Consider the following 23,651-nt stretch of genomic DNA (forward strand, 5'->3'; position numbering starts at 1 on the left):
CCCCACTTCCTCTCGCCGTATAAACAAACACAGCTAGTGTAGCTGCAGGGAGGAACTGTGGTGCTGGGGTACAGAGGAAACAATGACTGTAGCCACTACTGCAGATACACTGGAGTTTCAATATCTTAAGAACAACTCACTGACTCGGAATGTCAATATTTCTGTCTTTAAAACACAATCAAACCATTCTTTTGTTTCTAACACCAAAAAATTTCCACGTCCTGTCAAAAATAGCTTATGTCATTATGTGTATGTATATACATCTTAGTTCAGCAAAACACTATTTTGGCAATAGATTTTTTTATAGTAAGAGCTCTAGCAAGTCTCCCCTTTCCCTCTCCCATGTGATTGATTTACAGTTGGTATTTTTGCATGTTTGGTTTAAGGTGTTTACAAGCTGTTTGTGCTGTTGAAGCTGAGCTGCAAAGAGTTCAGGCCCAACACTGTTCAAAACAGGATGCCGCAGCATTTTATCTGCTCTGCTGCAGGTGGACTTACCCCCCTTACACAGGGGATAGGGCTTTTGTTTTTTCAACAACAAAAATACAAAATACTCTCTCCTTTGTTCGGGAGAAAGCCAGAACTTTAAATATATTCTTGCATTCACACTGTGACTGCAATTAGCTAGGACAATCAGCCAACAATGCTTTTACCAGATGATGTGGTCAGACACACCAGGTGAATTTCTCCCACTGCTGGAGTCAATCACATTGCCAATCTCTTCCATAGAGGAGGATTTCTTTTGGATGTCATTTTTATCCAGAGTTTAAGCTGGGTTTCTTTTCAATTTGCTTCATCTGCCAATCTGATTAATGAAACCTGTTTTTCTTTAAACAGATTTGTCTACGCATTTTCAGCATTTAGTGCATGAGGAGGGGTGAGGGGAAGCCAGCGCACAGAAGAATATAGTGCCTAATTGGCATAGTTTTTAGATTTTTGTTTTCCTAAAAAAATAGAGATTATATTGCTACAGCTAATGATACATGTAAGAGAGCAAGAGCTCCATGGTTTTTTTCCTCCATTTTTCCCTCTGGTGTGCAAAAGTAAGCTCCCAAACGTCATCTGATCAAAACGAGTGGTATCAAAAATGGAAAAGGTAACTACTACAAATTCAGTAAGGTAGCACAGACTTTTTTCTTTCCTTCTTTTTTTTCCTCTTCTTTTTTTTTTTTCTTTTTTCTTTTTTTTTTAAGTGTTCGAAGTGCTAGAATTTGCAAGAAAACAGGCACTAATTTCATTGTCATCATCATGATCGGGTAAGAGTTAGTGTCCAAAGGAAGATCAGCCACAAGTAAGGGAGAGGGAAGATAAGGAAGGTACAGTGTGCTCAGGGGTCTGTGGCATTGATGATCGTTTTATCTGGAGGCGCCCATCCTCTATACCAGCTGCAGTAACCTTCCACCCTCTGGATGCAGGCATAGTGCTTCGCTTGGTGTCCTGAGTGGCCGAAGTTGGAGAGCATGTCTGTCCAAATGCACTCATTCTTGGAGGTGGCAAAGCAGGGCAAATAGTAGCAGGGCCGAATCTGCAATTGTAAAAAGCAAACCGGTGAGGCAACACAGAACTTTATATAAAATGCCTTTCTACCAGAAGCAAGGGATTAAAAATTCCTCTCCTTAGAACCTTGCTTACTAACTCAAAATTCAGTTTAGTAAGCATGTGAACATGTGCTTAACTTCACATACACAGGTAACTCCAGAGTTGAAGAAGCTTTTCAGGTACAGAAAAGTTGAGCTTTTATCTATGTTTTTGCAAGTCTGAGGCCATGAGAAAAATCTTGGTGCCACCGCCAGGCTGACAGATTTTAACTATTCAAACTGTTTGCACAAGAGGGGGGGGAAAAAAAAAACTGGCCATATCTTGCCAAGTCTTTGGTACTTGATTTCATCCATCTGCAAACAATTCTGTGTGGATTCTAAAAGGTTTCCCTAGCCCCAGTTAGCTCCAACATGGAATTACAAAGGCACAGACACGGCATTTTTATGTATCTCTTCTCTAGTCTCAAAACTAAACCTGAGCTGTTCCGTTTTCCCTGCAAAAACTGTTGTCCTTTGTTTCTTTCACTGGCTGTTCACCATCATTGGTATTACCAGCTAGAGGAAACAAAATTCTAGGGTTCTAACATCTTAACACTACCTAATTAGAAACACCACTTACCTTGCATCCACAGCCCAGATGATAACGATGATTCAGTCCTTTACGCTGGGACAGAGTCAGTCGGTCCCATTTCTCATACCAATTGCACAGGCCAGTGTAAACCTTCCCTTCGTACACGCGGCCTTGAAAACAGACACAAAGTCACAAGTTAGCACTTCTCAGCTCAAGCACTTTGCTCATTTCCTGAGACCGCTAATGCTCTCAACATGTTTGGCTTCAGTCCCTGCTCAACAACTGCTTTCTTTTTATTAACTGGCTCAGGAATTTCTGACCAGAGAGAGTACAGCACTTCTGTAAGTTAGGAGTGCTATGCCAGCTGTAACCACCAGCAACAACATACAGGTGAATAATACTGACAAGTTTGTCTCAACAATTGAGCAAAACCAAGTGACACCTTCAAAAGGACTTGGCAACTGCCACATCCCTATCTCCTTGCATCTCTTATCTCAGCTGTCTATACTCAGAATAGAATGGGTTGGAAAGGACCTCTGGAGACCATCTAGTTCAATCCCTTGCTAAAGCCTCTGGAGATACCATAACCTCTCTGAGCAGCCTGTTCCAGTGCTCTGTCATCCTCAAAGTAAAGTTGTTTTTTTCTCATATTCTGATGGAACTTCTCGTGTTCCAGATTGTGCCCACTGCCCCTTGTCTTTTCACTCCCAAACACTGGTGAACACTTTAACATTTGGAAGGCTGTTAATAGAGCTGTGTACACAGCTGCCCATGTCTTTAGCAGCCATATGTATAAAATAGAAGATTTTGATTACAAAGTACGTTGTCCTTTACCTGTAATCAGATACTGGTACTTGTTGACCTCCAGTTTCACACCACAAAGACTCTCTGAGGCTTCTGTGTAGATGTACTGAACGTGTGGCATTATCTGGAAGCCCCTGTACATCTAGAGAAAGAATAAAAAGGCATTAAGTCATCTTAAGATGACAACTTTTCACTCAGATTCTTTACAATCTGTGATTCTGGACTGTGACAGCAAGCAGTGAACTTTTAGTGTTTAGGGTGAAGGACTGACAGCACTAGCTGGATTCTGAGGGAGGTCTCCCTAGCAATCTTCTCGTAGGACAGAACACCACCCACAAGAACCACTACAGTTTTACAGGGACATCCCCATCCCTGCTCTCATTAGTTCCAGTGGCACAAAGGGAGTAAAGCATGAACGTCGCAAGCTCTGCCAACATCCTCAACAATTTCTTTTTTCCTTTATGTAGCTTATAATCAGGGAGAAATTGGTTCAAGTTTGGCTTCTTTCTCCTTCGTGTGACTTAAACAATTTCTTCTGAACAAAGGGATTTTTTCTTTTAAACAATGACCTTGTTTTCCAGTATCAATGCTGTAAGAGTTTCAAGCTTTTGCTGCTTGATCCAAGTCATCAAGCCAGATGCCTCCTTCTCAGATGCCTACCATACACAACTCCTGCTGACTTCAGCAGGGATTTAATGTTTCTCTAACTAAATGAAAGCAGAAATAGAATTCTACTTAAAATTAGCCTGTTAGTGATGGCTGCTATGAAAACAATATAATGTATACATAATTCCTCTATGCTTTTTCTCCTTTTTCATAATCATTAAGTGGAAGCCAAGATGCAGTTCAATTTAATAGAAATATGAACCCACAGACATACTGGCAGTTGGAGTCAATCAGGAATTAGCACGTGGCCTTATCTGACTTGACCTTACCACTTCCATTTAGGGAAACTCATACATACCTGTTTAGTAGCATAAGGAGTCTGTGCATAGCAAAGAAGTAACCATTACATGCATACACTGAACCCAATAAATCATATCCTATTTTTGAGACATTGAGGATAATTTTCCTCCAAATTCTCATCTTTAGAATTTGGATATTTCAAATTGCTGGGGCTCTTTTTGGTCCCCCACCCCAAGCTGTACAAGTTGCCAACATTTAGAAGTTAAACAATGGAGGGCAGAGAGAATCACTGTTTCACAGTCTTTCTTCTATTCTTTTCTCTACTAGCTTTGTTGATAGAGAACACATTCAAATTCATTTTAACTGTTAACATTGTAACGAGGCATAAGAGGAAGAAATCCCAAGCAGCCCCAGAGCTATAGATCCCTGCTGTTGATCCCCACCAAAGTGGTAGTATTCTCCTCCATGCTTTACTTTATTCCTTGCAGTCTCTTAGTACCTAGTGTATGCATTCATTCCCATTTGCCCATCTTTCACTACTCCTTTCTGCTTTATTTAAAAAACAACCCTTTTTCTTCCACAGAATTCAACTGTGCTATTTTTTCTGGTGCTAGGTGCCCGATACAAACCTCCATGAAGTCAGTGAACAGCTCTCAGTTAGATGTAAGGGATATTATGCTAGATCCAGGTACCGCGTATACAAACAAGCAAACAAAAAGCTACTATTTTTCTATGTGCAGAGGTCAAATCACCTTCTGGGTATCCAGGGAGTATCCTTACTGACAATACTCCAATCAGCATTTTATGCAGTTATCACAGGTCAGTAACAGTACTTCTGTGTACAGTAAAAGACATTCCAGAGGGTTTCTATTTTCCAGCCTTCCTTCTACGCCCAACAAATATGCAAGGAAAGCATTTTTTAAAAATTAATCATACTGTAAGAACAGAAGCTCACAGATCATGTTTGGAATAAAGCACTGTATTCTTAGGTCAGCAAAGCCTTACACTGAATATGGAAGAACTGAACCTTGCCTCATCTCTACTTTATTCCTGCATTTTTATTGGTACAGGATGATCTACTCAGATTTTCCAATCACCATCGAGATAGCTGAAGATCTAAGTTCTGGCACAGGCATCCTATGTGTCCTTGGATGAGTTATTTAGTCCTTAGTGCATTTTCATTCCTCATCTGCAAAACAGCTCTCTCTTGCTTCACAGGCGTACTACTGTGAGGAAATGCATGCTGACTGAAGATCGTATGTTCAAACCCCAAGCTAGTGATAATCACAGCAAGAAGCTACGATTGCAGCATCTAAGCAGATAAGACTAGCTAAGATAGCAGCTGGGGCTGCCCAGTCTTTCCACCACAGAAAGCTGGAGGCCGGGCCCACGCAATACAAGCAACCAGTCGCTCTGAGTGCTAAACTTCAAGGAGCGTAAGGCTAATTAAGGATCTGAACTACAAATCTACACCTTCACAAGCTCTCCTTGTAGAAGGGCCTACAACCTAGATCAATCATTCTTCAGAAGAGCTGCTCAGCCCCTTCCTACAGGACCCCTGCAGTCCAACTCCTTGCATCTTCTGCACCATCAAGCTCAAAACGATAGCCTCTGAGGTAATGCCAAACTGGCATCTAGTTTTTGACTCCTGTGCTTAATTTCCTGTTCACATTAGCATTGGGGACAGCACTGCCAGGGTTACTGAAGGCATCATGCTCGGCCTCTCACAAAGCCCTTCAGCTCACCCCTCAGCAACAACTGCTATGCTAACAGGCCTGGGCTGGGCCAGACAGGGCCTGCCTCACTGTCTGACAACTGAAGAAAATTTGCTCTGACCTTGGTGCTCGGGAGGAAACAGAAAATTCCGCAATCTTTTACAGATGTCCCCTTTCAAAACAAATAAAGCATTTTCTTTTTTGGACACGCAGAATATCCTGGAAGTGCTATTAGACCAGTCAGAAGAAAACCAACCACTAAACTAGCCTCTCTCCTAACTGCTACCCTCGGAGTCCTCCTGTCACCACAAATGTGTATTTTCGGAAACAAAATGACAGGGAATAAAGTATTAGCAAGTGTCACATGGTGATGCCTGCTAGTGCTGCTCTATTTCCAGCTGTGTCAGCATTCCCCTTCACAGCCCCCATACTGCCCAACACACGTGCAAGTACTGTGGTGGCTCCTGCTGAGTGACTAACTTCTGCCTGTGATGTGATGGTTCTCCTCCATTCCTCCCATGTGAGGTTGTGCTAGATGCCACAGCTTGGAGTCATCTTGCCAAAATTCAGCTGCCTAAAATTTAGGTGCTTCATAGGAATTAAACACTCTCTTTATGGTGTGCCCAGGGGGATGCCAAGGAGGTGCCCAGGGAAGTGGTGGAATCACCATCCCTAGATGTGTTCCAGAACCATGTGGATGTGACACTGAGGAACATGGTTATTGGGCATGGTGGGGGATGGGCTGATGGTTGGACTAGGCAACCTTAGAGGTCTTTTCCAACCTTAATGATTCTATGAAAGGCAACTCCAAAACAACTCAGCCCATCCTAAAATAGCTGTCTACAACTGATGGGCTAAATTACACTTTAGTGGTTCCTATCTCTCTCCATTGACAACCACGACAGCAGGAAGACTCAACATTTCATTTCAGTCCATCTAAAATTAAACTAAATTAATCCCACCCCACTTCTTCCCTCTTGTGACTATCAAACTTCATCCCCTTCAGCTCACTTTACAGATAAGCAACAAATCAAAGAAGGCCTTCTTGCTTTTGGCAGCTTGTACTGAGTGCTGCCATGGTCAACCAGCACTGTGTGTGCTTATGGAGAAGAAGTATCCTGTCTCCTTGTTTCCTTTGCTGTTTCCTGAAATAGCTCTGGGGCCATGCTCAGAATGTACTGCAGCAGCACAGAGCATGCAGGGGTTAGATCAGTCCTGTACAGACTTCTGATATGTGATCTTGAAATATTCTTACATTATTTGAGAAAGCAATGAGAAGTAGGGAGTGCTAGAAAAAGCACAAGGCCTTTTCAGACAACAAGTCTGAACACTAGGAAGTCTGGCACTGTTTTGTGCCTGAGGGCTGACCTTGTGCTCCTGTCTAGGCCCCAATCTGATTTAATTATGAAATTCAGCAATGAGTTTAGCAGTGTTAGCGAGAACAAGAACCAGTCACAGCAAACTCTAGAAACCCACGAAAGAAATATAGAAATGCCTTTTAAGGCATTCAGTGCTTTTCACAGGCAATTCAGTGCACACAACTAGGCTTAAAAGGCTTGTTTATTTTCATCTGCAGGTGCAGGCAGGTTTATAGGTGGCCAAAAAAAACAAAACACTGACATGTTAGTTTTATCTTCAGAATTGTTCCCATGCAGCTGTACAGAGCCATAGGCTGCCTTCATTTTCTTTTCAGAAGGACAGTTTTCATTGGGGTGAGCAAGAGATATTTGCTGCATCATTCTCATGTTCCCATCACATGGAGCTAAATTCTTCTAAACTCAGCAGAAAGACAGCAGGGTTTGGGAAAAGTCACTTGGTTTGTTTGTTTATCAAGAAGTGTGTCCTTGGGACATTCCAGTTTTACTGAACACTCTGACTGCTTCGGGTTCCTTCCTGCCAAAGGTCTGTGCAATGCAACATCTCACCAGCCCATCATTAGTGTAGCAGGGCATAATATAGCAATAGAGGCAGCTTGACCAACACTCAGTCTTCTCTTTAAAATCACTCTTGTCCTTGCTGGGCATACAGCTTCCCAACAAAATGCTGTGGGACTGCTACTGCAAACTGACAATTGGTCTTGGCATGAGGAAGTTACAGATTACTGCAGTATCTGCTATAAACGCCATGGCCCTGTGCTGCAGGCTTAATTCAAGAGAAACAGCCAGAACAGGCTCCCATGTTTTAAATAGTGACACAACAGTGTCTACTGACAGTAGAGTGGCTGCTGCTTTGCTCAGCATGGTCACCTTGCCTGGGATTGTGCTCTAACCCTTGTCAACGGAGACAGAGAAGCTTTTTTTACTCACAGCACTGACACCATTGCAAGCTCCTAGGTACATGAAGTACACTTATTTAATGCTGTTCCAGAGATTTATGACACTGCATCTTATGGCTGACAGTAGAGCAAGCTGTATTGTTACCAGATGGAGGATGCTCTGTTTTCATCCTGACAATTTTCAAGGTTCACAGGAACATCAGCGTGCCTCTCACACAGTCAACTCCATTACACAAAGATGGATCACCTTCTTTGTTCTGACAGTGGAACACCAACCACTGGGACTGAATTCTGGTGGAGTTGTTAGTGCTACGCCACCATCTTACAACAGATTTCCCAGAAAAATGTGTAGCACTTGAAGGCTGTCATATATTTCCTGAGCCATATTCATTTCTCTTATCTCATTTGCATGCTTGGCTGTCAAGATATCTTCATGAATGTCATCTGATCTTCAGATGACAGGAAAGTACTGTGCTGACCTTGTTCCTTAGGTGAAGCTGGAAGGAAAACTAGGGGCTTTTTCTGGGTCTAGAAGAAATGTTATTTTGTTCACACACTTCCAAAGCAAGCACTTTACATCTGAAATCTCTGTGCTCAGGGAGAAGAGCAGTAGTAATAATTAAATAATTAAAATTTTAATACTAATTCTAAAAAGAGAGTAATAACTCACTTTGAGACTACTGTTAGTCTAGATCACCACTGCAGCTCCTCCATAGACATGTGTTAGAAACAAAGCACTGAACTGAGAAAGAAGGAGGTTAAGGGCCCTGGACAGATGAGGATGAAATCAGGAAAAGAACAATTGATGAACTCAGTGCAACATAGTTTTGTGAAGTGAAGTACACCAGCTAAGCTGGACAGTAAAAGCTGGGAAAGAACATCAGAGAGTGCTGCAAGCCTGGTAAGGCCAGGGACAGCTGCCAAAAAACCAGAGTGGCAGCACTGTCTTGCCGCTGTCAACATAACCTGTTGTTTTTATGATACTAATAAATAAAAACAAAATTAATCAAATTTATATATTCACTTTTGAATCTTAACAAAAAATTTAAAAGATAAAGAAAATAGTAAGTCCAGTACCTTGTGTCCTCTTAAGCAAAGTAGAGGCATTCCACTCTAGTGGAAAGGCCGTGCCAGAACCAGATTTGGCCACGTGTGCAGTTTTGCGATAGTTTATGCAACAGGCTTTGAGCCTCCTCCTCCCAGTTTTGTTGCTTAGCTATAAACTGCCTTATAAAGAGAGTTACTGTTATGAGGCAAGCAACTGTTTTTTCTGAACCTTTACTTTGTCTAATATGTTTCAGATTTCTTCAGTGTCTGCCAAGCTTTTCCTTTCCCTTTTTTTTTCCTCCCCCTAAAGACATAAACCAGTCTTATGACTGGAATAGTGCAGCCAAGAAAAATAACACAGAGCTGATTTTTAGCATTACATAACATGGGGGTCAGTTTAAGAAAAAATTCAAAGCAACAGGTTGAATGCAGTTTCTACACCAAAGAGATCAGGGCTCTGAAGTCAGGAAATAGAGAAACCAAACAACTGGTGAAGGAGACCTACCTCTTTCCATCTATAGAGTCAACAGCACTTGCAAGCTGATGATACCTGAGAGCTAAAATATTTGCTTTTGCTTTATATAATAGATTTTGCTATGAGATTCCTTGGTTCTTTAAGTGGAAAAAAATGCCATCATGGCAACTGGTGGTTACAAAGAATGCAAGCCAAAAAGAGCACATTCCCAAGGCTGGCAGACCCCCCAGCACCATATCTTGAGCTTAATAAAAAACACTGCACTAAAAAGCTTCCATTTCCACAGTCTTAACACTGTTTGTGTTGAACACAAACATGACTCCAGTATCTATCATCCTCTACTGCCAGATATGTTAACAATAAAGGAGAAATGCAAGTATTCAGCACTGCATGTCAGAAATGACCTCTCCCTGCTATTTTCCCATGCCTCAGGCAAATTTCTATCAATTGAGGGGCTGCTACTTTAAATACTTGATCTTATTCATTATTACTTGTTAATTAGAATCATTATTTTATGTAAACACCCATGTGAAAAGTCTGTAAACATACCTTCATCTGCTTGACTGTGTATCTCATTGTTCCAAATGGACCATCTTTCATGAGCTTCTTCCCCACAACTTTAGCACGGATCACTGTCATGAGAAAGGAAAAATACAACTCAATACAACTGAAATTGAATTTAGATACAGAAACCCTCGCAAGATTTAGGCTGGACCCTCCACTTCAAAAAAAGCCACTAAGATAAATTACTTTGTGAAACAAAACTCCAGACCAACATTCCTTTTAATTTATTCTAAAATTTCACATGCAACAGAGGCATGTAAAATGGGATGCCAAAGAAAGTATTTATTTAGAGGAAATCCAATTAAGTGTGAAGACAAAGAACAAGCATTATTTGTGTTGAAATCCCTCTCCAATTTGAAAAACAGATTATAGCTGAGACCAAGACAAGGTAAAATGCTTGCACCAAGCCAGTGGGCTGAAATTAATATTGAATGCCTTGAATCTCAACATACAGAATTGCACAATGGATGCCCCATGCATCTTCTGTTTCCTAATAACCCAACAACCCAGTACAGCACACTGCAATGTCTCATATCTAGGGACTTCCTACAGCAGCTTGTCCCGAGGTACCACAAGACTCCCAACAAACAGCTCTCTCAAACAAACAGTTAAGGATTTTGAGGTCTGTCAAACAAATCTAGCAGGTAGCTTACAGTCAGGTTAATGAAGCTCTCTCCTGCTTCTGTATTTTTTGGACATACCACACAAACTACTGTTTCATATATCCTCTGCTTTGAAATCACCTGATCATCAGGAGGGAAGCAAAGCTTAGTAACAGGGCAGGAATTATTCAGCTAAAACCCACTACCATAGAACAATCACATTCTGTTATAAAACCACCAGAAGTGGCTTAACTTTTACAGGAGCTGCAAAAAATGAGATTTGAGAAGACCAGTCCTGACAAAAATCAGTTAGAAAAGCTGTACCCCAGAAGCCACTCAAACCAACAAAATCAAGCAAATGAGGAACTCAAAATTCCATGAAGAGAAACATCAAAACTACAACACACCCATGTAAATCCTGCCTCCGAAGTTATGCATTCATTGTGCTTCTCACTATGAGGGCCATCAAAATTATTCCAGTACAGTAATCCAAATAGTGCAACACACTCAACACTAATAGAAGCTCATTTTTTCCTGGAAGGAGGTACCAGACACTTCTGCATGAAGGTTATATTGGTACAACATGATTGCAAACAAAATATCCCTGCTGAAAATACAGCCCAATGTTTCCAGAATACTGAAATCCTGCAATTAAAATGGACTACATACATCCCATATTCTGAGCCTACAAAGGTCCTGATCATAGGTCCCTGTGCAGGACAGAGGTATTCCTTTCACAGAGATTGTACTAATGCATCACAGAAAACAATTCATTAAGAAGTAGGAAGGCATGAAAGGGAAATCAAGAGGTAGAGTTGCTCCTTTGCAAATAGGAAAAAACCCAATGAGCTATTATATGCATTACAGCCGTATATAAAAGCAGTAACAAAGTTCACGGACCCATTTGCTAGGCTTATCAGATATAAAACAAGCACCTTGTTGGTTCTTAACTCATTTCAGGGTTCAGATGGCAATAGAAGCACCTGGAGAATTGGTAAGAAGAGGAGCACTGAGTTTTGTTTGCTACCTCCATCAAATTAATGAAGGAAAGTGGTTGTCCTCACTCACCTAAAATGGTACTTTCTAAATAATGTGAAAAACAGATTTAAAGAGACAGATCTAGCTACATGCTCCAGCCCCTGGAACTTGTTCATGAGGATGGTGTAAAATGAAGATAAGCTCACTCTGCTCCAATTTACATTCTGTGCCTTAGCCAGACTTCTCAAATAAACTTTAAATTCAGTAAGACAGTGCTGTTGGCTTTGATTCAAAGGTCCAACAAAACTTCTGTTTATTGAGTGTCAAACTTGATTCTTTTTTTTCAAACTTCTATTATCCAATGGCAGTAAAAGCATACAAATTTGTACAATTTTGTTGTTTCCACTATTTAACAAGCTGCTCAGAGTTCAATTTACTCCTTCCTTCAAAACTTCATAGCTACACTGAAGAATGTCCTTGAGGAGTGCAAACAGCTTTCAAAAATAAGGTACTTCCCTTTGTTTTCCTCAACCACCACTGCAAGTGAAACTGCAGAAAGCAGACTGCCTAAGACTCAGTTAAAAAGAACACAATTTCGTTAACGCTCTGTGAATTCCTGGGTACTTCATTAGTAATACAGCCCATAGCAAAGGGTATGAAAGGTCTTATCTTCATCTGTTGCTTATCTAGCACACTGAAATTGAAAAACAACGAGTGTTTGCCTAACATAGGATTATTAAATTCAGCTAACTCACAATGGTAAGAAATATATTAAAATGCAATTTTGCAAAACCCTAAGGTTGCCAAACCAGAACATGGTTAGCATTAAAGATGACAGGCACATTCCCAGTTGCTGACAAAATACCTAAAAATCTGTTTTCTTCATGTACTCAACTGCTAGTTTGGCAGCCCTTTAACTTTCTGGTTAAAGTAGCACAGCCGCTTCAGAAAGAAAGCAGCTTTGATTTACGGACTAATCAACAGCTTCACCACAAGACCAAAGATTCAAACATGCATCTTCACTAGCACATAACAGCATCCCAGTTCCAACACTGCTACCCCTGCAGGTGGAAGGATGTGTGACTAGGTTAAAAAGGCCCCGTCTCTTCAGATTATTACTCTCCAGTAAATAGAAAGGAGCAATCATACCAGCACATTCATCTAGTGAAAGCCGTGAAGAACCTTAGCATGGGCTGTCACTCCAAGCCTCTAGCAAGTGGGTCAGGCTGTCTGTATCTCAGAGAAGTTGTCTTTATTATCCAAATGGTAACCTTTTGGATAAGTTCCTTCCTCTACCAGAAAGCTTGGAAACAACAAGGAACTCACCCTACCTCATTTCTCCCATATTAAAGGAGAAACCAAGCTGTCAGCCAAGGAGCAAACGATGCCCCAGTTTCCGCCCTTTGAGGATCAGACACCTCTGAGTAAGAGGAAAACAATGTTGGATGGATGGGACTTCTCAGAGGCTGCTCTTACATGCAGCTTCATCAGCCGTGTGAAAGCAGTCCACAGATCTGCACAGAACAGGGCTCCTGCAGCCACGTGGATGCTGCAAATTCAGTCCCCGTTACATTGGAGAAATCCACTATTTGCTATGAGGACTTCTATTTTTTCATCAGAAAAAGGCATAAGGTGCTGTGAGCGTTCCCCTGAACTCCTTTCTCCCCAAAGCTCTGTTAAAGTCCTGCTGTTACTGATGGGAAATTTTATCCCACACAAGTGGTCACTAAAATAGCTGCATATTTTTAAACCACAATTCCTTTGATGTACTGCCTATAAAAATACACCAAGATGAATGTTTCTCAGTACTTCAGGGTTTCGGGTCAGGTCACTTTGTGGGACTGGAGCAGTTGGCAAGGTCTCACGAGTGATTTGTAATTATTATGAAAAGTTAAATTAAATGGGGGTATAAATCTTGATAAGAGTGGCTGCCATATAGTGATTCAAAGAGGAGAAAGGGCTGCTTGTCCAATGTTGGTACAATTTAAAAAAAATGATGGGTAGCAGAGGACATGGTCACAGTGTGAAGACTAGACAATGAGTGAGAGAAGTGGGCACACATGAGACTAAGAGAAGCATTTCCCAAGCTGAGAAAACAACGTGGTGAAAAGACATGCAATTATGAAGCCATTTCATCCTAGCATAAAGCACTACTACACATGTAGTAGGAGCTCTTCTTCCCCCAGCTGAAAAGCAAAGGCATATTTAGTTAATTCAAGCCTGTCCTTTATGGAGGTCAGCCACTAGATGGTGACACTATCACAAATCTCACTAACGAGAGGGCAGCGGTACGTGTGGGAGCTAACACCACGATTCCCAGTTGTATGTCCAACCACACCATGAGAACCAGATGCTTCCACGCGAGCTGGATGCTTGTCATCCATAAACAGCAGCTTTCAGTGGAGGCACACTGCCTTCGGAGACCAGGATTTGCTCCAAACCCATCTCCCTTGTGACTAATGATTATGAAAGTCTCAGGAGAATAACACATGCTACAATTCTATTATTGTTTCCAGGATTTCTTTCACTGGTGTGCAATAAGGGTATTTTTAAGTGAGAAGTTTGGCTGAGCTGTACACTCGTTACATTTAAGCAAATGAAGGATGTGGAGGATTCACGTTGTTTACTAATGAAGACATAGGGGAGAAATAATTCTCTCAGCCCATTCTTAGACATCCAAATAGCAGCAAAATAACATCTATGCAGAGCATCAATGTGACCAGGAGGCTAAGAAAGGCTCTGTCTGTTCTGAGGCCACTAGCTAGCCCAGCAGCTGGGCTGCAAAACAACCCCTCAGCAGAAGGGTGTGCTTGGAAATGCTGCCTTGACACTAAACGTGGGACATGTTGTGTTCCTTTTTCCACCCCCCATCTGATCTGTTAGCAATTATCACCAAGACTCCTGGCTTCCCTAATAACAGAGGGCCATAACTACAAGAGGACTGTGTCCTTTGGACTGGAAGTCTGGCCCAGCTGTATACAACCTCTTGGAAACCTGTTAAGTTGTCTGGTGGCTGTAAGCTTGTGTGAGAAGCAAGTGGGTGGGGATGCATCTGGAACAAGAAAACACCATCTCACCCACTTCTCCACTTTCACAGCACAGCAGAACCATGGGGAAGACTGTGATGGCAGCAGGGGGTTCATGAAAAGACAAAAACAGATAGAAATCCCTTGTCTGCCTGTAATTAAAGTCTCATCCTCTACATAACCAAAAGACAATTATAAACATATTGAATTTGAAGGCTTCTTGCAAAGACCAAGGCTGAGAAGAAGATACAGTAGAGGAGCTTTCTCTTGCCTTGTTTCACCGTGACCTCCAGCCAAAGCCACATGAGCAAAGAAAACCTTCCTTGCTTTGCCTTGGAACAAGCCAAGGCCAGCAGAGCTCCCAGAAAGCACTGCCAGAGAAGCTCATCAAGAAAGCAAAAAAATAAAACAGAAAATAGCAAAGTAAGCAGTTCTCTGCTGGCTGCCTTCCTCTTATACCCCTCACCATTAAACTAGTTCCCAATTAGCCTTCTCAACTGACAGGCCAAATCTCAATCTTCTGCCTTTTTGTGTTGCCCTAAGGAACACTGACAGAGAAGGAACACCCCCTTGACCTCAATCACTACCAATTATCAGACCATTGCGATGATAATACCACAGCGGAAAGAAACTCATGCTTATTTTGGCAAATTAGCTGCCGAGTTTGTTGGAATATTTTGACTGACAAAAATCTAAACAAAAACAGGAAGGAAAACAGCCAGATATCTTTCTCTCCAATTATTATTTTTTTTTTTTAAGCTAGAACTATGACATTTACTTTTGGCCTTTGTTCTACAGATAAAAAAAAAAAAACCCTTTTCCCTGTTGAAAGATTTTAATTGCTGTTTGAAGGCCACCCCAAAAAGCAGAGGACAATTAAATGGCTTCACCCAGGCCCAAGCTATGGCTGAGCCAACTGATCTTAATTGCAATTGCTAAACACTAACCAGGTTTCATATTCTTTTATACTCTGCAGAATTCTTAGCCTCTGAGAGCTTGTTGGCAAAACAAATCGAATTTTCTCATTTCTAACACTGCAAAACAGGAGTGATGCACTTTCATGCAAGACTGATTGCATCAGACCTCCCATCACTTCAAAAAATTATAAACTGCTCTAGAAGGGCTTTTCCTACTTGGGAAAAAACTAATCCTCCCAATAAGACCATAAATTAAAGATGCAAGGTTGCATGAGACAAGCAGGACTTGGGTTGCAGATGGCATTTATCCTGTAGTTTATTCACTGGATATAATTTTTAATATGGCATCAGTAACAAGCACTTTATGCACTCTCTGTATTGTGCCTCTCAGCCTATGCAAGTCTAAGCAGATTGCCTTTGAAATACATCAGGATTGGAGAGGCAGAGAGGTCTCTCTTATATAACAAACTGCAAGTTCAATTTTAGACCTTTCATACTGGTTACTATATCTGATACTGCTGAAAGCTCTCAGCTACCCAGCACTACATCCAGCTCCTGCTAGCTCCTTTGCTTTCCCATCATACGCAGGTAGTCTGTTTAGAGGACAGAGGAAAGATTGAAAGGAGGAGAAAGAAAGAAGGGATTTAAAATGCATTTCCATCCAAGTAGAATCCTTAAGATCTATATGCGGATAGTATGTTTCGTGCCAAGTGAGACTAGCTTCAGGAAATACTTGTGATAAACACAGAGAAGCCAAAGCTGGGGGGGGAACAACAACAACAACAAAAAAACTCTTGGTTTTATTAGCTGTTACACCTACTGAAGTCAGGGAAGCCAGGCAGGACCAAGAAATTAGCTAGTACAGGCAGAGCATAGCTAGTTGGGGCATAAAAGTTACATGCATCACTAAGTTAAACTCACTCACTTGCGTCAACACCAAGTTCTAGGTTTGCTAGAAATGTAAGCAAATAGCATTGCTGCAGGCTGCAGAATGACTGTGTTCTACAGTTTCAGAATCTTCTGGCAAAATAAAATGAGGAACCAAACACACTCTTGTGGACTAGCCACTTTGCTGCCTCCTTTTTTTGGCATGCTTTTTCCTCCTCTTCCTCCTGCCCCTCTTCTCCCCCACCCCTCCTTCCACCTAAACAATTAAGTAGTTACTGGCAGATGAATTCAGTCTAGGCAGTAGCTGAGTGACAGAATGAAGGAAGAAAGAGTGAGTGGAGGAAATGAAAGGAGCCCCCCATGAACAGAGCACAGCACAGCAGCACCTTGCCATCCTCTGTAAGGGATGTTCTCAGCAGAATACACTCTACCTCATTTTCTGTCACCAACAGCTACCAAAGAAAGAACTGCTTTCAGCCAAGGTTGGCAGTGTTGGAAGAAAACCAACATGCAAATGCCTTTCCAGAGCCAACTTACAACAAAGCATAGAAATAACATGCATGTGACTCAAAGCTGGTCAGGCAATGCTCCACTCAAAACACCTTTTCCGTTTTCTTTTGGTCTGCGTAAGATCTGGGGAGTAAAATGTAACTCAGTCCTCATTTCTAGATCAAGTACTTCTAGACAGTATATGAAGGGCAAGAGGAAGCTGAGCTGAGACAGGCAAGGCTTTGGCTTCTCAGAGCTCTTTGGAAGCATTCAAAGGAGCCATAAGTCTAAGTGTTCCACTCAGAGAATATGGCAGAGTTGAGGTGAGACCAATTAGGGGCAAATGGAAACCATATGTGGTTTTAATAAAACAAGGAGCTGGAGTGCATGGCTTACGCTGGAGGAACATTTACTGCCTGAAAGGAATGTGCATCTGGCATTGATCGTTTCCCAACCCATCAAGTGAGCTGTAACATGGAAAGCAAATTGGAGCGTATGAAGAGAGATTAATTGCCTGAAGAAGTACAGTTAGGGGAGCAGCTAAGAAGGAAATGTGTCCTTTGGCTGTGATTTAGTGATATGGTTGCAAGTGAGACTGATCTTGCATTTCCACAGATCATGATCAGGAGAACAAACTACAAAGAACAAGTGTTAGAGTGACTGAAGTCGATTGCGAGGTACTTTAAAGAACCTACTATCATAGAAACCCCATTTCATGTCACACAGAGTAGACTCTTATTCTCAAGGTAATGGGCATTATTGAAAGAATAAAGTACTACTGATCCTAAGCAAGGGTAACACAGAGTGTTCAAATGGCACAGAGTTCCTGAAGGGGAATGTGGTTGTTTTTACTTGTACCTCAAAACACGTAGATGGGAGATCTGAGGCTGAGGGGGCAGTGCAGATATGCCCTTTTTTCCCTTTTTTTTTTTCTTTTGATGGCAAATTTCTTAAGACTTTTCAGTTCTGCTCTGAAAGAAAAGTCTTTGGCCTGCAAAGCTGCAGATAAGCTGCTCTGCTGGGATACAGTCGCTTCTTTTGCAAGCTGTTGTGTTGCAGCTTGTTATCTGGTTCTCAGAACCAAACCACTATCTTCGGCAAGCAGGAAAGAGACTACTCAACAGACATCAGAAGGCAAGAGAGAAAGAGAGATGCCCTCATCCAGCACTGAACCACATATACAGTGTTAAGTCTTCCTTAATCCCCTGTGCAACCCAAGAATGCGCTACAAATTCTCAACCAAATGGACCAACTGGAGGAAGAAGAGGAGGAAGGAGAGTCCTGTAAAAAAAAAAACAAACAATAAAAGAACATCTGAAAGCAGTTTTCTTCTGCACTTTGGAAAGCAGGCAGCTCTGACAGCCCACGTAAAGCTTTCAAAACAGGGAGTATCAAAAGCCACAGGCCTGGACACTCCCCACCGCAGTGACTTACTTCAGAGGACTTCTTCCTTCAGCACCTCGGCTGGCTGGGACGGGTGCCAGGCTCTGCAAGGAGGCCACACTGCCGATCACATGGTTTACACTCTATTTTGCACGTAGAGCTAGGGAGGAAGAAGTGCTCGGGAACATGTATAGATTTCAAGGGTACTGGGTGGGCCTGCAGATTCCTTCCTACATTAGAAAACTTGCATTAAAATGATAGACTAAGCAGCTGTCCATGCCAAAGAGGTATACATATTTAACCAGGTCAGGTCTATAAGTGCTGCTCTGCTGTTCTTATTGGCACAGGACCTTACAGGACCTAGTATTGAGCCTGCTGGATGCTGGGATTAAACCTGCATTCAGTTTCTGCTATCAGAAGCTACTACCTTTGCCCTATACTACATTATAGTATAAACTGTTCAGAAGCCGACAGCTACCATAGACCGTTCATAGACATTGGACATACCCATGACATAGTTCTGGTTTATCATAACGTTTAAGGAATTTAGTAATCGCCCATCTTAAAAATCCATTATCTAACCACAGCCACTGACAGTAGGGATTAAATCTTTGAGCTTAGCTACATTAAGAATTTTGTCCTGAAGTCCTGACACCATTTAAAAACAGGGTGCAGCTCTCAGATCCTCATTCAATGTTCATTATAACAAGTGGACTTCCTGCACCCTGAGTCAGCCCCACATTCCAGAACTCCCATTTCAGCCACAGTCAGACTGACTACAGGTCAAGGTCAGGACACTCCATGCTGGCCAGCTCACCCACCTGGCCAGGAACTGTCCAGGATCCCATAGGGTACCTCGTGTTCCAGAACATCAAGCTTCGGTTTGATCCATCAGAGGGACACCAAGGTCCAAAGAGACTCAGCATAGATTTGTTTGGGGAGTAAGGTAGTAAATAAGTAATAGGAGAGTGATATGAGACAGCTCATGAAAGAGGTAATGAGATGGCCTGGAAGTCTAATAGCACCCGTAAGCAACAAGTGACTACATGAATAACAATTAATGCATGCTGTACATCCGCTGGCTTTGAAGACTCAGGATTTCACCTATGCACAGGTGCAAATTATTGGCAGAAGAGAGAATAGACAGACACCAGCCAGTTACCTTTTTTTCTTCAGAGCTCAGGAACTTGCTCACTGCCCTACTGACAGACTGACCAGATTTGCTCCTTAGAGACCATGGCAGAGAGACATAGTATAGCCACCTTGTTCTTTTATTACTTTCTTCATCAAAGGGAATTTTAATCAAAAATTCATGTTTGCAGACAGCCCAAAAGGCTCTTTGTAGAACAGATTTCCAGAAGTTGTGCTACTACCCTGACAACCTGGCATTCCCTATGAAATACTAATGAGATACAGCTTTTGGCTAGACTTCTGCAGGCACAGAGAACACACTCAATAGTTAGTAGTGCCTGCCCCACCACCAATTGCTGTCATTATTTATTTATTTTTTTTAACACAAATTCAAGACTAACACAGTGTTTTATCCCTCGTCAGTATTGCTGATCAATGCTTTTTAGGGAAATGCTCAAGTCTGACCATTCAAACCTGATGTAATTCAACTGAAATTAACCTACCAGTCAGTTAGCTTGCCAGTGCTACTGGAGTTATACAGCTTTATAGAATGGCTTAAGTTGGAAGTGATCTTGAAGATCCCTGAGTTGGAGCCCCCTGCCATGGGCAGATTTGCCAATCACTAGATAAAATATTCTGACCCCAATCTTTCATTAAGCTCCGATTTGGGTGAGCCAAGTCTGCATTCTGCTATCATTTCTTAGGCATTCAGGTAACTTCTTGGGAAGAAAAAGTAAAGTGCCATAAGACATGGATGATTAGCCCTTTCACAGACACCTGGCACAGTGATTGCTATTTCTGAAGGCTGTAAGGCTCATTAACTGTTTTGAGAGGCAGACGTTCTCTGGACACTTCCCTGCTGAATGTTTACAGATAAGGGTAATCATTTCCAGGGTACACACCAGGCCTGGCTGCTTCCTGCCTCTGCAGGGCTCTGAAACGCAGCTGTAAGAGGGCTCTATTGCAGTGAAGTCATGAACCTGAACTAACCTCTCAGGAGCCAGCTTGTAGAGCTTTGCTTAAGCTCACACCTGGAACACAGGTGTAAGCAACCTTCAACATTTTGACAGAGAAATAACTGAGAACAGGAAGGGAAATGCCTCGTTTCAGCCCATTGGCAGCAGCACAGCCACAAACTTCTTTGTTCATTAATGCAGCAAACCCACGGAAAGCTGTCTACTGCAAAGGAACGAAGTGAAAGGTGGGTACGTGTGGACTAAAGAGAATCCTCAGCACTCAGGAAAAGCAAATTGTAAGCCCAGAGGACCAATGACCCGGAATCTCTCCCAGCTCGAGGGGCAGCACGTAACCTGATCAGAATTTCCAGAAGGGAAGGCTGTTACTGTTAAGCCATCAGGGATAGGGCTGGTAGAAATGGTTCTGGAAACGCTTTTTCCTGTCAGGAAATATGGTTTTACTTAAGTCACAAATTTATAAGGAAAAGGATCAACTTCAGGAAAAAGAAAAAAAAAAATATCCTCAAAAATGACTGAAACTTATTTTCATTCTGAATCAGCATTTCTCTTCAATTTCACTCAACATCTAAATGTTAATGTGACACCTCTGTTCAAAACAGACATCTTAAATCAACCCTTCAAAACACTAGTTTCAGATGCATTGGAGGATCTCTCTTTTTCCCGCCAAAATTCCATTCTGAAGACTTCTTTATTTTCATTTTTAATCTCATTTCATTCTGAATAAACTTCTACCACTTCAAAATTCTTTACGGAACAGAAACCCCAATCCTCTCCAACACGTGCCTGGATTCCTCCTTCTCTCTATTAATCAGAGGTGACAGCAACAAGCTCTAATGACAGAAGCAAGAGTACCTTCCATTCTTCTCCTCATTTTTCAGAAGCCACAAGTAACAAATTCATACCACTGAGAGCTGTGGGTATTTCTTTTCAAGAAGTAAACTCACTATCTCTTATGATCGCATAAGGTATCTAAACTAAAATGAGCACCCAACATGAAAGATCAGTCCTTTAATAGAGTGTGCCAATAAAAGCCTGTCAGCACTACAGACCGTAAGTGAACGCGGACATACTAGAGCTATCTTTAAAAAAAACACTCAGGACACCACAAACACGGTGATTTAACCTGTTCCTCAAGCAGAGCACTGAGCTGCTGAATGCTTGTTCTTTGAGACTGCAGGCAAGTCAACTCTGACAAGTGTCTTCCTATTCTCTTTCTGCTTCCTAGCTGTTCCCAACATTTTGAAGCAGTATTGTGTGATTGCTGCTTCCTGAAGCCTCTTCCTTCAACTGGACCCAGTGGGAATCTTGCCTCTGATTTTTAGCAGAGCAGGATCAGGCCCTAAATAAGTAGTGGTGGAATCCCCAGACTTAGGGACTGAACAGCTGCGTCTGCCCTTCCGAAAGAAGAGGGAAAAGTTATTCCTGCAGCTGTTTTCCCCTAAGTGCCTTCACTCCAAACTGTAACAGGATTGGAGGGAGGGGGAGAAGGTGGAATTTTAATAACCCATTAAAAAGGAGTACGGGCCATTGCGCAGCAGCTCTTTCAGTTCTACTCAAGCAGGGTCACTGATGCCAGGCTCAGACAGCCCTAAGGGCACGGGAAAAGTCGTCTTCTTGTTTTCACATCTCATTCACAGAACGGATAATGAGGGGGAGGGAGGAATCAGCTTTTGGGTTAATTAGCACCATGAACAGACAGTTGCATTGTCATTAAAAGTTCAAGAAGTCATCGGGGTCATCACTGAACTGCAAGATGTACACACACGCACACGAGGCACACGTCTGAGCCTGGAGTCGTAGCAGCCTTGCATGGCTCTGATTTTCCACTACTCTAAGGGAAACTCTTAAGTTATAAGAAGAGTGAGCTGTTGTAGCTCTGAAGAGAAGCCAGAAGCACAAAAGCACTCCCTCTGAATGGTAGTTGCTCATCCCCCTTGGAATTGCTTAATTTCACACTTAATATACCAACTAAGAATAGTAAATGGCTTATTCCCCCTGAGAAAAATCAGAGGCTGAGCTTACCAAAGCATAGTTTCATCTCTGGTTCCAATGTTCTGTGGGATAAGCAGAGAAAACCAGAGTACCAAAACACATGATTTCCTTCCCCTGCTTCCTTCCACCAAGCAAGGAAGCTGAGGAACTGCCAGTGCATATTGGCAAAACCAGAAAACGAACATATATGGAAAATAATGAGAAGATAAAACTTCCAAAATGACATGGACTACCATTAATAAGATTTGGAGCGCTGCTAGCCTCAGTCACGGTTTGGCTTAGAAACAAAACTAACAAATTATCCAACTATGCAAAACAGCCACAGATTGCTTTCTCACTGCTATAGTTCTCCGAGTAGCATTTTCTGGTAGGGGATCTCAGTGAAAACACACAAAAAGAAGAAAGTATTCCCCTCTTGCCTTCTGAAAGAGGAAAAGAAGTGGAACTTAAAGCCTTGAGTAGCAGAAGCAGTAGAGAAAGCAGGCTGACATCACCTGGTCCTGTCAGCTGTAGCTTTGCTGCCTACACTCTCAAGACAAAAATGGGGCTGACACTACTATCACTACAGCTACACCTCACAAAAACATGGGTCTCCTTTACTGGGTGAAAGGAACACAGATCCTGTTTGCTGTTGCTATTATACTGGCAGACAAATCGGATGCATGTAGCTCATGAATGTGTAGTTCCATTCTGAGCTTGCAGATTGCCAAGGGAAATTACTCCAGGAACACAGAAACTAGACTGATTTATTTATTTTTTTTTTTTAACCATTGTAACTGTTGATTCCCAGGCACATGAGTTGCTCAAAGCACAGAATTTCAGTATGCTTATGGCCATACAGCTTTTGTAGCAGTTCAGCAGGAGGTGTTCTCAGGAGGGAAAAATAGAATGGAGAGAGTCCAAAATTCCAGTTCAGAGGGGAAACAACAGTCATCAGCATTTTGATTCTAACTGCTCGAGTTAGGACAGCTGCTGGAAGCTCTGAAGGATTTATTTCATCACCAAAGCAAACCCAAGTGGTCTACGTAGCAATCCTTAGAATACTCCTTTGAGCACCTTCCCTTCCCTCCAAGACTCAGAGTACTTTTAGGAACAAAAGCTGCTCTTACTGTATTTCACTGTGGTGTTAACCTGGTGAGGTTGCCTCAAATATATGGCAATAATGTTTCAGTAAGCACTGTGGTCAGTCTTCCCTGGTTGGTCCACATATGTGTAGAGGAATATGTGCTGGAAGGAACTCTATTATGGATGAACTTCATGGGGCTTGATGAACAAACACAGTCTGAAGAGAAACACGACTGCATCAGGTGTGTTAAAACAACCTGTTCTGTTTGCCCTCCTGCCCTTCCATCAAGAAGGCAGCCTAGCCAGAA

At 42.1% G+C, this 23,651-nt stretch overlaps 1 protein-coding gene across 2 annotated transcripts in view; it reads right to left on the bottom strand.

Annotated features, from left to right (window-relative positions):
* Window positions 1–166: 166 nt before the first annotated feature.
* TIMP3 (TIMP metallopeptidase inhibitor 3) overlaps window positions 167–23,651 on the bottom strand; it is a 34,170-nt gene continuing 10,685 nt past the window's right edge. For both annotated transcript variants that reach the window (XM_003202351.4, XM_019615414.2), the window contains exons 2-5: window positions 9,881–9,963; window positions 2,944–3,055; window positions 2,158–2,279; window positions 167–1,525 (exon numbers count right to left, since the gene is read on the bottom strand). In XM_003202351.4, coding sequence (XP_003202399.1) covers window positions 1,328–1,525; window positions 2,158–2,279; window positions 2,944–3,055; window positions 9,881–9,963 — 515 coding nt within the window. In that variant the 3' untranslated portion in view covers window positions 167–1,327. The remainder of the gene's footprint in view (window positions 1,526–2,157; window positions 2,280–2,943; window positions 3,056–9,880; window positions 9,964–23,651) is intronic.

Source organism: Meleagris gallopavo, chromosome 1 (assembly GCF_000146605.3).
Source record: "Meleagris gallopavo isolate NT-WF06-2002-E0010 breed Aviagen turkey brand Nicholas breeding stock chromosome 1, Turkey_5.1, whole genome shotgun sequence".
Lineage (NCBI taxonomy): Eukaryota > Metazoa > Chordata > Aves > Galliformes > Phasianidae > Meleagris > Meleagris gallopavo.